At 37.8% G+C, this 17,842-nt stretch overlaps 1 protein-coding gene across 3 annotated transcripts in view; it reads right to left on the bottom strand.

Moving 5' to 3' along the window:
- Positions 1–471: 471 nt before the first annotated feature.
- The window catches only part of TGFB2 (transforming growth factor beta 2), a 92,771-nt gene continuing 75,400 nt past the window's right edge, over positions 472–17,842 (bottom strand). For 2 of the 3 annotated variants that reach the window (XM_003930344.4, XM_003930343.4), the window contains 5 exons: positions 9,959–10,091; positions 9,725–9,835; positions 8,039–8,216; positions 6,705–6,858; positions 472–3,254 (listed from right to left, as the gene is read on the bottom strand). In XM_003930344.4, coding sequence (XP_003930393.1) covers positions 3,096–3,254; positions 6,705–6,858; positions 8,039–8,216; positions 9,725–9,835; positions 9,959–10,091 — 735 coding nt within the window. In that variant the 3' untranslated portion in view covers positions 472–3,095. The remainder of the gene's footprint in view (positions 3,255–6,704; positions 6,859–8,038; positions 8,217–9,724; positions 9,836–9,958; positions 10,092–17,842) is intronic. The other variant, XM_039463466.2, reaches the window with a different exon arrangement.

Here is a 17,842-nt window from a genome sequence, read left to right as displayed (position 1 = left end):
GACGAGTAGCTAATCCCAAACAACCAACCCCAAAGAGCACGTGGCTCTTGTTATATCTGGCTGGCTCAGCAACTATCCAAGTTATGGGGCTACAGGGGATACTGTCTAGACCAGTCCTTTTGGCCCTGGTGTTGGCAGAACATAGAACCAGAAAGCCAAAGCATGGTGCAAACATCTCTCTGCATTTTTTCTGGTCGGCAGTCAAGCTGGATGGAAACTAAATCTCAAACAATTACCAAATAGCAATAAATAAGGGAATAAAAAGACTGCGCAGGGATTTCTTCCACCCTTGATGGATATGGCCTGACTCCTATATTTTAAAACATGACTTCTAAAGTGACTATCCTTAAGGAAAAAAGCACAGAGGGCAATCTAAAAGGTGGTATGACTTTTCCAGCTTAAGAGAGTCTCATTGCATCACAGGTGTTTTCTAGACTCAGTGACGGTACTGATAGGAAAAAGACATCCACATATCATTGAAATAATTTATTTACCACTAGAGCACCACAAAAACAGACATACATCGTGTTAAAATACAGCATAATTGGTCATCAAAATACAAAACAGCTAATCTTATATTCCATTTTTTAAACCATGCCAACGATCAAATTGTACTGCTGATTAACACACAAAAAACTGCTGCCCACTTGCATACTACCATGTCCCCCCTGCCTTCCCACCTCCACCCCCCTCCCACGACAACATTTACTTATGGGAAATAAAGACCTTATAGAACCCCCCAAATTTAAAAAAAAAAAAGATTCAAGAGATCTTAAAATAGAGCTTTTAAAATATTATCAGTGCATTCATGAGGAAAGACAAAATAATACAAAACAAAATGTCATCCTATCTGAGAGGAAAATACCTGCAGAAATAAAAGTGATTTACATATAATTAATAGAAACGTGGAAGACAAAAAAGAAATAGTCAACACACACTCAAAGTTGGGATTGGGTTACATCCAACACAAGGGCTGTTTACTATTGTGGCATCCCATCTCTTGCTTTTCCAGTTTTCAAACTTGCAAATCCAATCTTTAATTAATGGTCAGGAAATTCCAAAAAAGAAGTAGACCATATCAAACAACTTCACTTTGGATTCTCACCTCCTTATGCTGCTCTTTAGGCGAAACTGCAAATATTCCATTGCTTTACCTATGAATTTTTATTTTAAAGCGAAATAAGTGACAAGTGACAAACTGACATATCCTATAAACCCCAAATGAGGATACCTCCTCTGTAATGATGTGGCAAATTATTTATTAAAGCAAGGTAAACTTTAGCCTCAGCTATAGATAACTCTCACTCAGGGGAAAGAAAGAATTTTTTGATCATAGGAAAAATTGGCTTGTGCCTTTTCACCTTGACAGAACATTTATGAAAACCTTAACTTCAGTGAAATACACAAAATGAGAGGCTGACCTGGACTTTTTCCCCTTTTGAAAAATCAACTAAAACATCCATCTTTCAATTTCCTCCTGAATATTAAAAACCTGACTAAAGAAAAAGATGTTTCCTATGAAGTGTCTGCTTTGTAATAACAATAGAATCTTATAAAAATATTGATTACACCAAGGTAGAAAAAACTTCCTTAATCAAGAGTCTGAGTTTTAGTTAGATCCCTAAATCCTTGCTAAAACTAAAACATTTGACCTCAATTTTCTATGTATCTATAACATTCCTCCTTTTCCTAACATAAAAGCTTGTTAACATCTGACATACTTCGTAATGACGCTTAGAAGATGAAGGAAGACCACTGAACTCGAACCCATCTTTTTTGTAAAAGAAATAAAGGACAAATGGACCCAGGTAGCTTATGTCATAATCACGAACAATATACAAAGCACAAGTAGGGCAAATATCATAAAAAATGCATTTGTAGTGCAAGTCAAAATATAGGGGATTTACTCAAAAGTACTGGCCAGCTAAAAGAAACATACATTTGTGAGTGATCATTAAAAAGAGCCGAAATTTAAGTCAATCTAAATGGTAGTTGACATTATTACAGAATATAAAAAATATGGTAAAAATTTACACATTACACATAAAGTAGTTAATGTTTTGATTTAATAGTTTGCAAAAGAGATCTGCAGATGTGTTTTCAATTATGCTGGCCTCTATATCCATCTATTTTAATAATATAGGTATGGCTACATATACCAAAACAAAGGAAAAAAAAAACCTATAGCATAGCTATACAGCAATATTTTAAGGTCTGAAGTTTGACCAGTACATGTCAAAACATTTCAACATTTTATCGGTTTGCTAAACTGACAAAGAACCGTTTACAATTAAAAAGAAAAAAAAAATCTTACAGACTTATTCTGACTGAAAGTTTCTTTTATTAACAGGCTTTTTAGTTTTTGGATCTTACAAGAAGCTTCCTTAGGCAGCTGGTACATAACATGTGTTTTCAGGGTCTTTATCTTAATGTAGACTTTCTCGGTCATATAATAACTCACTTGGGTTTTCATCCCATTAATATGGCCTCTTTTCTTCTGGCTCGTTTGAGTTCAAGTTCCTTAAGCCATCCATGAGTTTCTGGCAAAGTATTTGGTCTCCACTTTATACACCTGTTTTATTTTCCAAGGGCAATGAAACGTTCATTATATAGTAACACACAATAAATAACTCACTGTGAACTCTAAGAGTAAGAATGGGAAGGGTGCCTATTGCATAGCAATACAGAGCAATCAAGTGAGGCGTGGGATAGGAACGGTACGTACAGCTACTCCACTTAATGGGATTTTCCTGTTTTATTTTGTTGTTGTTGTTGTTGTTCACATAATTAACACTAATAAATTCTTCCAGTGTTTATTTTTTTCTTTAAAAAAATTTTGCTTCTTGTCTCTCTCACTTACAAAGTAGGTGAAATGTAGAATAAGGCCTTCAACATTTTTTGTGTCAGATGCCAGTTTTAACAAACAGAACACAAACTTCCAAAGTGTCTGAACTAGTACCGCCTTTTCAAATTTTTTTCTAACACTGATGAACCAAGGCTCTCTTATGTTTTCTTGTTACAAACATCATCATTGTCATCGTCGTCGTCATCATCATCGTTGTCGTGATTTTGGTCTTGCCACTTTTCCAAGAATTTTAGCTGCATTTGCAAGACTTTACAATCATATTAGAAAGCTGTTCAATCTTGGGTGTTTTGCCGATGTAGTAGAGAATGGTTAGAGGTTCTAAATCTTGGGACACGCAGCAGGGAGAAGCAGATGCTTCTGGATTTATGGTATTATATAAGCTCAGGACCTGAAAGGACACAGGCAAGGAGAGACACCACAGGGAAAGACTGAGAACAAACACAATTCGTTTTTAAAAACAATTCTGCATTGTTATCAGTCACAGCACTGAGCAGGCAATTTAAATTATTTTCGGTTCCTAATTTCCTAAATTACAGTCAAACGGAACGCGTTCTTCACACATCTTAAGCAAATGATCCTGTAAGAGTCAGATTGGAAAAAATTGCTCATTCAACAGATTTTCCCAGTTTTTCCAGTAAGTCTTTCCTCTGATCGGTGCTTGGTCACACATACTTCCTAGGTCCCCACAAAACTGGATCCTCGTAGTAGTTGGTCTTATTTCTACACTACTCTCTAAATGAAGTTATTTCCTGAGTATACATTTTAAATTCCATCGAGATTAAAAGCTCCCTCCAGGTCAGGAACTCTATAGACTTTGTTTTTACCTTGTAGCCCTCGTAAGTCTTCTCTGGACAAAATGAAATTCATGTACGAAGTGAAGAAATGAATACGTGAGTAAGCAGAAGAAATAAAAAGTTTTATCAAAGCTCTCATAATAGCTTTAATCTACCCTTGGGTATAGAAAAAGACACCTGTCTGCAACGTGGAATCTTTCCACAGGTTGAGCGCAGCAGCTCATGCCTGTAATCCAAACACTTGAGAGGTCAAGGCTGAAGGATTACTTGAGTCAAGTAGTTCAGGACCAGCCTGGACAACAGACCCAGATGCTGTTTCTTTAAATACATAAATAAGGAGGAAAGGAAATGAAATCTTTCTATGTTAAGTGTCTCCTCAGGCCTGTTTTTCTAAATATATAAATAAAGAAGGAAGAAAATGAAATCTATGTTAAGTATCTCCTCAGGCCAATTTAACATATCCTCAATTTTCATTAAAAAAAAAAAAAGTCTTTTTATTTACCATTACTTCATAAACTCAGTGATGCTGGGAACAACATAAAAGGTGATCTCTAAGATCGCCTATAAGAATTATTCACTTTCTTACATTTTGTTTAAAACAATCACAATCGTAATCACAATCATAATCAACCCTCCATTAACCTTCCAGGAGGTAAATGGTAGTTGCTGACTCAGAGGAGTGAATGGCAAGTCCGAGAACAGAATGAAGAGACAGTTCTATCATTAGCCCTATTATACCTTTAACCCCATTCTGTATCAGAGGGGTGTGCAACTTTTACTAATGGAAGTATGTAGGTTCCCTGCTGATGATACAGAGACATTTCCAAGGATGCCATTAACGTGTTAGTCAAACAGCAAGTGACCTTTTCCTCGAGATTCACTGCAATTTTTTCAGCCTAAGACAGAAGATCTGTTCAGCACAGCAACACTGACTACTTTATTAAGCTACCTCTGACTTCTTGGGTAACTGTCCAAACCACATATTTGTGACCATGACAGTTATTCTTCCTCTCTCCTTGAAAAACAAGCATGGTCTCAGCCTTCACACACTCCCTCTTGTGTATCAGAGAGGAGAATTATGTTTCTACTTGGCAACGGGGCCTTGCCCACATTACAGCTACTGCTGCCGCAGCCCAGAGGAGGCAGCCTGGCCAGAGAGCTCAGACAAAGGGACAGGCATGAGCAAGCTTCCCTCACATGGCCAAGCACACGGTCACCCCCGAGTGCCAAAGTCTACAGGGGAGTTGGGAAAACAGCTGAAGGAAGGGGAGCCATATTTGTCAATTTAAATTCCAGCATATGCAGGCATTTATAAATAAATATACTTTATGCTCCATGAACACATGATTTTTCATATGAATTTTAAAAATTTTTATAATACAGATTGTCTAAAATAATTGATAAACCCCAAACTCATGAATTCAGCTGAATGTAATATGTGATCTTTTTGGCAGCTGATTCATTTTCCTACCCTGCAGTGAAGGCAATTTTTCTAATGCCTCTTTAACAGGGAGATTTACAGAGGCATAAAGAGCAGAATAGAAACCCCAATGTGTAGTGGCTACATTTTAGGAATTAAACCCAGTAAGACAGAGCAAATGGAGGACTGGTTATAAAACAAGGAGGCGTGCATGCCAAGCCTTGGTTTGTCACTAATTTTCTGTTTGGTCTTGGGCATCACCTAGACTACATGATCAATTTCTTTAAGAAAATGAAAGGGTTGGATAAGGTAACTTATGAAGTCCTTTCTATCTCTAAAATTCTGATGCGCCATAAGGAGGAAGCATGTGAACAAATATCATTATTACACAGAAAAAGTCTTCTCTAATCTTGGCTGGAAACCCATACCATCCACTCTGAAAATGACCTTCTGAATTAACACTCTATCTCCATTGAAATAATTTGATAAAATACTTAGATCCTCGATTACTTTGTGTTACATGAAAAAAGTAGAGAAACCAATTTTCAAATCATTTTCCCATATATCATCTTTTGTACTTCATATCAACTCTTGAGTTTGGCATTATTATTTTAAAGATAATTTCTAATGCAAACATTTCTTCTTACTGATAAGAAACTGGGGTTTAGAGATGTTAAATTATTCTGTCATACATTAGTAAATTGCTAGCATATTTACTAAAAATCACATAAGCCCAGGCATTAACTGAAATCCCCAAAATTCATTCTTATATAACAGTCCCTGATGGAGATGATAGCAAATACTTTTTTAGATGAAGACCTGGGTCCCTTCACACTCTATCTATAAAGGACACTATGTGACATATTGATTCTAAAAAGGGTATTTCTTTTTTGGCTATTTATGCTTATAGCTATTAAGAATATAAAATTCATGAAGGCAGAGAGTAGAGTAGTGGTTACCAGAGACTGGGAACAGGGTAAAGGTGAAGAGAAGTTGATTAATAGGTACAAAAATACAGTTAGATAGAAGGAATAAATTTTAATTTCTTATAGCACGGTAGGTTTACTACAGTTCACAATAATTCATTGTGTATTTTAAAATAACTAGAAGAGATGATCTGTAATGTTCCCCAAATGAGGAAATAATACATTTTTGAGGTGATGGATATCCTAATTACTCTGATTTCATCATTACCACAGTGTATACATGTATCAATGAACCTCATTAATATATGCAATTATGTATCAATAAAAAATATTTTTTAAAAAGGATACAAAACAAAGAAAAAAATTAAACAAAACTTCCCTCCAGTTGTTTATAACTGGGCAGGTGAGACCTATAGTTTGAAACTGACCAGTGTTACATTCTGATTTCACCCACAGACTACATTCTTCCTCCTCATCTATTGGAGGGGGGGGTGCAAAAATAATCGCAGTTTTTGCCATTGAAAGTAATGGGAAAAACTGGGATTACTTTTGCACCAAACTAATGAGAAATTTCTCCAGTACCCATATATGTGTGATGGTAAAAGGGCACTGGGTTAATTACAACTCATTTGCAAATACAATCAGCAGGCGCACATGGTAACCCAAGAATAGAGGTAACAGGTTAGCCGAATACTCACCCTGCTGTGCTGAGTGTCTGAACTCCATAAATATGGGCATGCTCCAGCACAGAAGTTGGCATTGTACCCTTTGGGTTCGTGTATCCATTTCCACCCAAGATCCCTCTTGAAATCAATGTAAAGTGGGCGTAGGCAGCAATTGTCCTGCACATTTCTGTTAAGAAAAAAAAAAAAGCAATGGAGATTTTAAAGCTGATTCACCACCCTCACTCTACCACCACCTCACCCCAAACCAGAAAAATGACTCATTCATTTATTCAACAAACATCTAATAAGCAAATATCATGGGCCAGGTTTTAATGGCTTTATTGTAATCTCAAGTGACTTTCATGATAGGCTGTTGTGTGTGGTGCTTTGCTGGACTACTTGCCCTTATGAGTTCTATACCCTGAGTCCCTTGTCCGTGACCTGGAAAGTCATTACCTTTACCTTCAAATGACCAGATATAAGCAGGGAGTGGCTGGATGAAGCCCTTTCCAATCAACACTGGGCAGTTCTGCCATCCAGCCTCTATTGCACTTTCAAATATAAAATGAAAGAAGTACAACAGCAATTTTCAAAGAACCATCTAAGGCATTTTCCTTTGAGAATCAATCCTTTATTTCACCATGTGTTCCCTGATCTAGGAATGAACCAGAGATCAAGAAACATGGGAGTCTTGCTGAGGGTAACCACTGGATCTGGTAACCAAAAACTGCCACTTTCCTCATAGCCTCTGACGCTTTGAGCACTTCATCAGTGAGGACCCTTCCCTGCCCTATACCTCAACAAAATAAGGAGGGAACCCTCCTCTTACTGAGACTACATAAGAACATTCACATTCTCCCTCCATGCACTCATGTGGGAATAGGAAATAAATTCTTCTTGCTTCTCTCATATGCTGTTGCTAAAGTCGTGACAAATGGCATTCTTCTCCTGTCTCATCTCTGTTATGATGCAAGAAGTGTGACTATGAGCACTTGGACTTGGTGAGGGTGAAGGCTTCATACAGATGGTGGGTCTTCCTTAATTAAGGAGTTGCCATCATGCATTCAAATACGCTTCTATTTGTTATGAGGAGCAGAGAGCCACTTTCTTCTTCAGCACCAAAGAACTTCCAAGGAATTTGAGGGAAAAAATTCAGGGGGCTAGTTTTCTCCCTTCCTACTTGGTTCATTGCTAAAGAGCTGACGAATATAGAAGAATGGTGTTGTGAGTTGGAGGAGCTGTACTGCACTGCTCTTCCTGGCATTAGCAATGAGTTCCACTTGGGTCAGTACACGGGAGAAGAAAGGGTAAAGGCAGTGTAAGAGTTAACAGATGCAATTACTTGGTTCTATTTTTATTTCCTTTACCTAAAGCAATAGGCTGCATCCAAAGCACGCTTCTTCCGCCGGTTGGTCTGTTGTGACTCAAGTCTGTAGGAGGGCAATAACATTAGCAGGAGATGTGGGGTCTTCCCACTGTTTTTTTTCCTATTGGACTTTAGAGTTCTCTGATCACCACTGGTATATGTGGAGGTGCCATCAATACCTTGAAAAAATGCATTTGGGTAATAAACATTTAGCTTCACCTTCATTAAAGATAATCAGCCATATTTTTTTCCTTTGTATACTAGCAGTGATGACCACCAAAGCAGCATCAGCTGGCAACAGTCATTCCCCGTGGAAATAGATATGGCACAACAGGATGACGACTAACCCATGTGACAATTAATTAACACTTCTAAATGGGGCTCTTGTCAGAAGGCAGTTTGGTGTCAAAGCCAGGGCTGTTGGTTGTGAAAGTCACTACAGAAGCAGTGTTTGACCTATAGTCCAAGGGCAATCTAGGCAGTTTATTTTAGTCAATCCTCAGTTTAGGCTGTGTTCAAACCCTCAACAACTGAACACATGGCAAGAGAACATGCCCTGTTACCCGCTGGTTCACACTCTTCCTAAGACTACTAAACTCAAAAGACTTTCCTAATGAACATAAACTGAGACTTAACTGAATTGGAGTGAATTAGGTTCAAGTGAAACAGAAGTCACCCTTACCTAATGCTATTTTGGGAAGCTGTGAAGAAAGGGCTTTTTCATTTATTTTATGGCATCCTCAACACTTTCCTGATTCCATCTGAGATTTAGAAACTTGAACTCCCCAAAGCCTGCTCAAGAGACTGCCAGTTTAAGCATTTAATCTCCACACTCCAGAGAATCATGACTAGGTTAGAGACTGAAATAAATCTCTAGACCTCTGGGAGTATTTTTCCATGAGCGAAGGATGCTGTAGTCTTCTAAAAGTGGATGGAGGTCCCGGGTGATGTTAGGAGGGCAGGGAAATCAGTTCTCTGGCCTAGCACTGTGGACAGATGCTGCACTGGCACATGGGCAGATTCCCTCTCACCTCTCATCATCCAACAACTCATCATCTAATACATGAAGTGACCTGAACCCTTGGTATCTCCTTACTCTCCATGAGAAAAGTCCAACTTACTTAAAGGTGAGCATGGGGAAAGCCAAAACCCTTTTTATGTGTGTATAAACTAACATAAAATTCTGATAACGAAGCCACTTGAAATGTTGGGTACGGGCTAGAAAAGGTGGAATGTTCTTATACATGGAAGGTTAGTTATGGAAGCTGTAGATGAGGAGACTCCTTTCTTCCATGAAATATGGTTATTGGTTTCCGATGTTTGGGGGATTATGAATGAATTTTCTTAAATGCATGCTATATTTCTCTATAATATCAGTATAGATGGTAAGTTGGTTTGCTAAAATGAAGAACAAAGGTGTTATCTTACTACTGGAGGGCTAATGAATTAATCAGTTAGTACTGACCAAGTCATCACTGGGCATCAAGAATTATAAACTGGGAACCAATCCGTTCTTCCAGTCCTTTCTTCTTTCACATATGTATATCCAACCATATCATTGTCCAAATGAATGAAAGTCCCCAAGCCTCACCAGTCTCATTTTCACATGCAAACTGATTTTTAACCCCATGAAATTATCAATATAGACCCTTCCCGCTCCCATCACATATGACCAAGTTACAGTTACCTGCAAATCTTGCTTCTAGTTCTTCGCTTTTATTTGGGATGATGTAATTATTAGATGGTACAAAAGTACAACAGGGACAGTGTAAGCTTATTTTAAATCCCAGGTTCCTGTCTGGAAAACATTAGGTCAAGGAGGTCATTTGTATGTATGTCTATATTCTTAAATCTGCAATCAATTTAAAGTAACTTAGGAATATTGAACATCTCGGGAGGAAAAGAGAGAGTGGCTTATAACCTTTATGGTGAAGCCATTCATGAACAGCATCAGTTACGTCAAAAGAGAGCCATTCGCCTTCTGCTCTTGTTTTCACAACTTTGCTATCGATGTAGCGCTGAGTTGGAGATGTTAAATCTTTGGACTTGAGAATCTAGAGGGGAAAAGAGCAAGAGAAAAGGCTGAGTTGGCATTCTGACAGCATGACTAAACCAAAACTTTAACAGTGTTCTAATTCATTATCTAAATTTAGCTCTACTGTAGTATAGCCATGTATTGTCATTTCAATAGCACAGTCACATGCATAAAAACATAACACCAGGCTATTTGCCATGAAAAACAGAGCTACTAAATCAGCTGCATGTTATGATAAAGGTGACAGGAACCATAAAGCCAAGTGTCTAAAAGAAAGTGACAGTAATTATTTTACTTTGCTGACCTAAGCTTTGCAAGGTTTTAGTCATAAATTCTATGCTATTAAGTTAATGGTTTTCTTGTTCTGCTTCCCTACTTATTTAATTTGGGGAGTTGGGGTGCAGGAAGGGACAAGAGAAGAAGTCCAGTTCAAGGACCCAGGCACACTCTCAAAGGCCCTGAATTATAAATCTCCTTCTAATAAAGAAAGAACGGTCCTAACCTTGGTTTCTAAATCCACTGCTATTAAAATAGGTGTCATGCCTCAGTTTTTGAGGTAGGTCTCTGGCTGGGATTTTTTACTCTCAATGTGACTTTTTGTGATGTACAGAGGTAGTCCAGCTCCTGCAGACTAAGAATGAATCTAAGCAGAAGTAATTTGGTACAGTGCATAGATGAGTATCTGAAAGCAAATCAGCCTAAACACTGAGACTTTAGAAAGGTGTATTTATCTCAAGCTGGGCGCAGTGGCTCACTGTAATCCCAGCATTTTGGGAGGCTGAGGTGGATGGATCACTTTAGGTCAGGGGTTCAAGACCAGCTTGGGCAACATGGTAAAACCCTCTGTCTCTATTAAATACAAAAATTAGTCAGGCATGGTGGCGGGTGCCTATAATCCCAGCTACTCAAGAGGCTGAGGCAGGAGAATCACATAAACCCGGGAGACGGAGGTTGCAGTGAGCTGAGATTGCACCACTGCACTCCAGCCTGGGCAACAGAATGAGACTCCCTCTCGGAAAAAAAAGTGAAAGTTAAAATTTCAAGAAAGATGTATTTATTTCAAATGAGTAAAGCGCAACTGCAGTATGTTCCTGGGTTTCGACAAGAAGTGAATATTTTTGGTGGTTTTTTAAAAATGCTATTTTGAAATGATAGTGTTTTGGGAACTAAATCATGATTCCAAGTCTTCTAGAGCTACAGTAAATCCCTACCGAAACCCTGTATCCTGCCGTTCCTCAGCACTAAGGGGTTCAAGCTCTGTCATTTTTGTACTATTCTTCCTGATATGAAGACTACCTGTTTTGTGGTCATTTCCACACCTATGGGTTTGGTCTCTCCACCAAGTTCATAAAACTTCCCAGGACAGGGATCATGTCTTCAATTTGATATCATTTCAAAGCATAGCACTCAATTGAATCAACATCTTTTAAATGCTTACTTCAGTATCTAAAAGATCTTGTAAAACAAAAATGCATACTCTTTCCACTGATTTGAAAATGTTCTTTTCTTCCATGTGTGTACATGATTTGTTTCAGTTAATTTGGTAACGAAAACTTCCTGAAATACTTGGCATAATAGTAGACTTTTTTTTCTAGATTAAGTGGGTATAGAAAAGGAAGGAGATTCTGACACAAGAACAGAAAACCAAACACTGCATGTTCTCACTCACAGGCGGTGTTGAACAATGAGAACACGTGGACTCAGGAAGAGGAGCATCACACACCGGGGGCAGTTGGGGGGAGGCTAGGGGAGGGACAGTGGGGCCTGGGGAGGGATAACATGGGGAGAAATGCCAGATATAGTCAAAGGGGGAATAGAGGCAGCAAACCACCTGGTTATGTGTGCACCTATGCACCAACCCTGCATGACCTGCACATGTACCCCAGAACCTAAAGTAAAATAAATAAAAAAAAAAAAGATCTTGGGGAGGGGAGAGAAAAGAAAAGAAAAGAAAAAGTTTAAGTCATTAAAAAACAAAAAAGAAAAGGAAGGAGATTCATACAATTGGATCCCTGCGTGCCCTCATGAATTTTACACAAGTCCTATTCTACAGACCTGCATCTGTGATCCAAAAATTCTACAAAAAGAAGAGAATGTAGAGGTAATCATGACTCAATTATAGGCAAGAAATGCTCTTTGTGAATTAAAGAAAGCAGATAAACATGACTTGAGGGCTGGGTACACTGAGCTCTGGGCTTGGCACACATTGTTTTATTTTATTTAACCCTAAAAATATTCCTGTAAGGTAGACTAAGGAAGCAACTCAAGGAGATGCCTCCCAGTGAACAAGTGTGACAAGAGGATCCAACTCAGTCCCGAGTCATTTTCCCACTTCCCACAGCGCTGGATTTTTAAAGGCCAAACAACTTGTGGAGTCAAGACAACATTCAATGATAGAGGCAAAAATTTCTAAATAAGATTAAAATAAATGTTGGTACAAGATGAAAATATAAGACGGTGGAACATGAATGCTGGTATAAAGCTGTAACTTTAAAGATATAGCTTAACAGCAGTCCATCCCCTGGGAATCAAAACTTGCCTTGAAAATAGTCCCAGTTGGGCAAATCTAATTTTGAATAAATGGTATAATCAACCTACTATGGAATAGCAATGATAAAAACAATGATTGAGAAGAAGTTTTCAGGCATTTTGATCTGCCTCACTGGCTAAAAATTGGTAACATTCACTGTTCTCTCGTTAAATTCTTCCCCTAGCTAATCTGGAACAATGTCTTTTTACATAGTGCTTTGCATGTCGCTGTGCTGCTCATTAGCACAGTGTGTATCTTTATTCATATAGCTAACACCTAGACACACTACCTAGCATTAAACATTGTTTCCATTGCTGAATTAATTACTTATGATATACATAGTCAAATGTCTATGACATATATAACACACATATATATGTGTGTATATATATATGTCTAGTCTCACTAAAGACACAGAAATTTTAAAAATTATGACCATATCAACCAGATGGGCAGAAAAGACACATAATGCCAAATCTATAGAAATCTTTCACTTTACAGGAAAAAAAATACGTTTAGATTATCCTGTTTGAAAAGAGTCCAAAAAGCAGCAAAGAGACTCTGAAGTTTTTCTCTTTTAAATCTCACTAGGAGACTTACAATGAGGGTTTCCTCAACCACAGAGCACTGGTCGGCTCAGATAATGGACATCTTCATTCTCTCCCTTGGGTGAAAGGTCCTCTGGATCTTCACTACCTCCAGATTCAAGAAAAGGCCACATATAAACCACCCAAGAAATACAGTTAGTTATCTACATAATTCTCAAACACAGAAGTGACTTTTGCTTGGTAGATTTGCTGTCTTGAACTTCATGGCCAAAGAGTTCTTAAACCCACTTGCTGCATGTTAACTCCATTCTTCTTATCCAGTCCTTAGTGGAAATAGGAAACAGCTGCTTTCCATCACTCAGAGACTATCGTTCATATTCTTGGAGACTATGATTAAGTCCCCCTCAGCATGCTTGCTTGCTCTCTCTAAACTAAATAAACCTAGTTCCTTTAGACCATATTTAGAGGGGTAATTTCCCAAACCTTTAATCATTTAGGTCACTACCGAGGATGAATGATGCTATATAAAAGTATTCCTCCTACAGCTTCATGATTTTGCCTCAGAACTGTCTAGAAAACCTAATCACATCATAAAATCTTGACTCTTAACTTGAAAGGTATCTTATTCCTAAGAATAGGCACAACCTCACTATCCTCGTTTATCTCCCATTTATCACCCACACTAAATTGAACTGTAAGAGAAGAAGGCATGGAAAATCAACCTGCTGCTTCATTAAAAAGTTTATACAAGAAGTGACCAGATCAGTCAACTTCTCATTCTATTTTAGCCTTTGCTGTCGGCCTGCCTTTCTCTGGTCTCTGAATAACAAGAGTATTGAATGTTAGCAGTCATTGATACTTAGTTGTTAATTGTTTTTCCAGATTCACGAGTCATTTGCTTCCTCTTCATTTCTTTAAGCATTTTTTTTTTTTTTTTTTTTTTTTTTTTTTTTTTGGGAGACAGGGTCTTACTCTATCACCCAGGTTGGAGTGCAGTGGCGTGATCTTGGCTCACTGCAACCTCCACCTCCCAGGTTCAAGTGATTCTTCTGCCTCAGCCTCCTGAATAGCTGGGACCACGGGTGTGCGCTACCCATGCCTGGCTAATTTTTCGTATTTTTAGTAGAAATGGGGTTTTGCCATGTTGCCCACCTAGTCTCAAGCCACCTGCCTCAGCTTCCCAAAGTGCTAGGATTACAGGCTTGAGCCACCATGCTCGGCCTCTTTATACATCTAATCATGGCAAAGATAATTTAGTTGACTAGTAGAAGCTCTCTTAACTGGCCTCCACTTAACTGGCCAGAGTAACCAACATTCTCCATTAATTCTGTGTTTTATAATATGTATTGGCTGATGCCCAACGCACACTGGGGATCATTGGGGAAAGCTATTCTCCAAGCCCCTCCAGTCTTACCAATTGAGTTATATGCTTAACAAATATCAATTATATATATTTCTTTTTTCCCTAGAAAGCATGAAATGATATGCATTTCTAAACCTGTTTATGACACTTGGACTTATTATTGTAATTATGCAAGTTAATTAAATGGTCTAGAAACTGATGAAATGCAGGATCAAAAGTAAAGAGAGCTGTTTCTTCTCTGAAAGCCAAGTTGACTGTCTTGGAAAGTCTTCCTAAAGACAAGTTTCTGTAAGCAAGAATGTTTTTTGGAAAACAGTTTGGTAGTTCCTCAAAAAGGGAAACACTGAATTACCCTATGATCCAGAAATTCCACTCTTAGCTATACAGCCAAAAGAACTGAAAGCTGGCACTCAAGCAATACTTATACATCAATGTTCATAGCAGCATTACTCACAATAGTCAGAAGTTGGGGAAAAATTCAAGTATTCATCAAGAGATGAATGCATGAACAAAATGTTGTACACTCATCCACTGAGGTATTATTCAGCCATACGAAAGAATAAAATTCGGGCACATGCTACATGGATGAACTCTGAGGATTATGCAAAGTGAAATAAGCTGACACAGAAGGACAAATATTGTGATTCCACTAACATGAGGTACTTCGAATAGGCAAATGCACAGAGATAAAAAGCAGAATAGCAGGTGTGTAGAGGGTAATTAGAAGGTATTGTTCAATGGGTACAGGGTTTCTGCTGGGGATAAAAAAAAACTTCTAGATATGGATACTTTTTGTATTTTTAGTAGAGGTAGATACTATAGAGCTGAGGGCTATACAATATAGTGAATGTACTTAATGCTACTGTCTTGTATGCTTAAAGAATGGTTAAACTGCAATTTTTATATTATGTATATTTTATCACAATAAATTTGTTTTTGGATTTTAGGTGTAAGAGAGACAGCTATAAAAGAAATAATATAATAAAAATTTAGAAGAATCTTGCACTCAGGTTGTTCAGCAATTATCCTTAAACTTCTCTCTCTACTTCAGAGAAACTAAAAATTAGAAATTGTAGATGATGCACAATGAATGTGGTTTACACCAAAAAAAAAAAAAAAAAAAAAAAGAGAGATGTGAATTGGCAATTGGCTCATCCAGGTCAAAGAAAAGTCTTTGGCCTTTCATGAAAAACAAAAACAAAAACAAACAAACAAAAAAATCTCAGCCTCAGCATGTGAATGTTTATGTATACATCTATATGTATATACAAATGTATTTGTTTTAAGAAACTTAAGGTTTGCATCTGTCTCTCCCCGTTTTTCTAATCCCCTGCTTTAACTGATTTTTTTATTTTTGAGCAAAAACTGTTTCTGATTGAATTAGAAAAGGGGGATTCTCATGCATTGAAAATGAGATTTATCTGTCTCTGTCTTAGCTGCCACCCACAGTGATGTTTGAATGCCACCTTCATTACATTACTGATACATACACATTAGATATAATATGTGCGAAATGCCCACATATCGCCTTTAGCAAGGCTCTGAGCTCTTCAGTGAATTACAAAACTCCCTACATAAAAGCATCCATTCATTTCTCTGCCTTTGGAAAGCAGCCAACTAGGGAGTGGATAAAGGTGAAAGTCACTGATGTTACCCAATAATCTGAGGGGAAAAAACAAGAAGTCTAGATGCAAAATTATAGCCAGAAAAAAATCTTAACCTTAAAAAAAAATGCTGTAAAACAACTCAGGATTTGGGTTAGACACCAAGCACAACATCCCTTACATATCTATGAGACAATGCAAAGAGTTATAAGAAAGCATTGGGAATTCAACGTTACTCTCCATATTCATACATCAATAGACCCCTAGGGGACCACGGGGCAATTCAATCAGACTTCTAATGCAAAGGGAATTTAACTATAGATAGCACTATAGAGAAAAGCTGACACCAAGTTCATCAGTGTGGGCCCATCTTGTTTTTAAATGCATTTAATGTTTTTAATGCTTCAAACATGTTTAATCATTAAATATCTTTAAATGTATTCAATGTTCAAATGTATTTAAATGTTTGCAGTGACTTCCAAGCAGTGATGCACAAATGATGAATCAAACATTTACTCTGCTGGCTATGAGCAGGATTCTCTCAGATCTGCCTGACCTCAAGTCATTCACTTCAGCATTATGAAATACTAGCATTGGCAAGGCACTTACAGGCCATCTGCTTCAATCTAATACAGTTCATTCTGTAACATCTCTTTGTCTAAAGACCTCTCATGACCATGAATTCACTATTTAACGAGAAAGGTCATCCCCATTTTGGACAATCCATATTGTTGAGATTCTCCATTATCTTGGGCTTAAAAATTCCCATCAACTAGTCTTCCTTAATAGCGCCATTGCTTCATATTTGTACAATCATTGTAGCTTTTCAAATATTTGAACATTTTGCCATGTTTTTTAGCCTCCAGAGAAACTCTGTAGGGTGAACATTATGGCCCTTATTATCTGCATTCTAAAAGAAAAAGAAAGCTGAAGTGCTTAGATGTTTCACCAAAGCCCTCAGGAAGAGCCTGGACTAATGTCTTTTCCTCTTAACACAAATGGAGAAGGCTTTCCAATGTTGTGTTGTGCCCTCTAAAGCATGATGTAAAATTATTTCTTTTCCATGTCAGGTTCCAATCACGAGGTGGCTTCCCTCAACTGATCTCTTTAGGACAAAGTTCAAGGTGTGTCACCTTCCTTGTTAAACCTCTTTCCAATGTTTTCTTAAAATTAGTTCCTCAACAAACTCCAGGTATGGTCTAACATAATATGGAGATATACAGAACCTGTCAAATGTGAAGACGGGAGCAGCTATGGCTTCCCTCGTTCTGGTCACTACTTTTAATACAAACTATTTACTTTTGTCAGCAGCCACGTCGCATCATTGAGGCACAGAAATTTTTTTGTAAAATAAAACATTTGTTCTGATTCACAAACTGTTGTTAAGTCAGATTTTTCCACTCCAAATCCTTTCTGGAATGAGGTGGACTAAAGAGAAAGAAAGGAAAGTGAGAAGGGAGGGAGGGCTGGTCTTTCTAGGCCAGTGGTCTCCAGTGTCAGCCTGCTTCAGAAACATCTGGAGTGCTCATTAACACAGATTGCTGAGCCCCATCCCCAGAGCTTCTGATTTAACAGGATGAGGTGGAGGCCCAATAATTTGCATTTCTAACAAGTTCCCAGGTAACGCAAAAGCTGCTAATCAGGATTACTCTGAGAATCACTGGTGTAGTCTGTATTTACATAATTCATTTTTCAGACATAAATGCAAATTACACATCTATATCT

Source organism: Saimiri boliviensis, chromosome 14 (genome assembly GCF_048565385.1).
Source record: "Saimiri boliviensis isolate mSaiBol1 chromosome 14, mSaiBol1.pri, whole genome shotgun sequence".
NCBI lineage: Eukaryota > Metazoa > Chordata > Mammalia > Primates > Cebidae > Saimiri > Saimiri boliviensis.
This window is presented reverse-complemented; position numbering and strand designations above follow the sequence as displayed.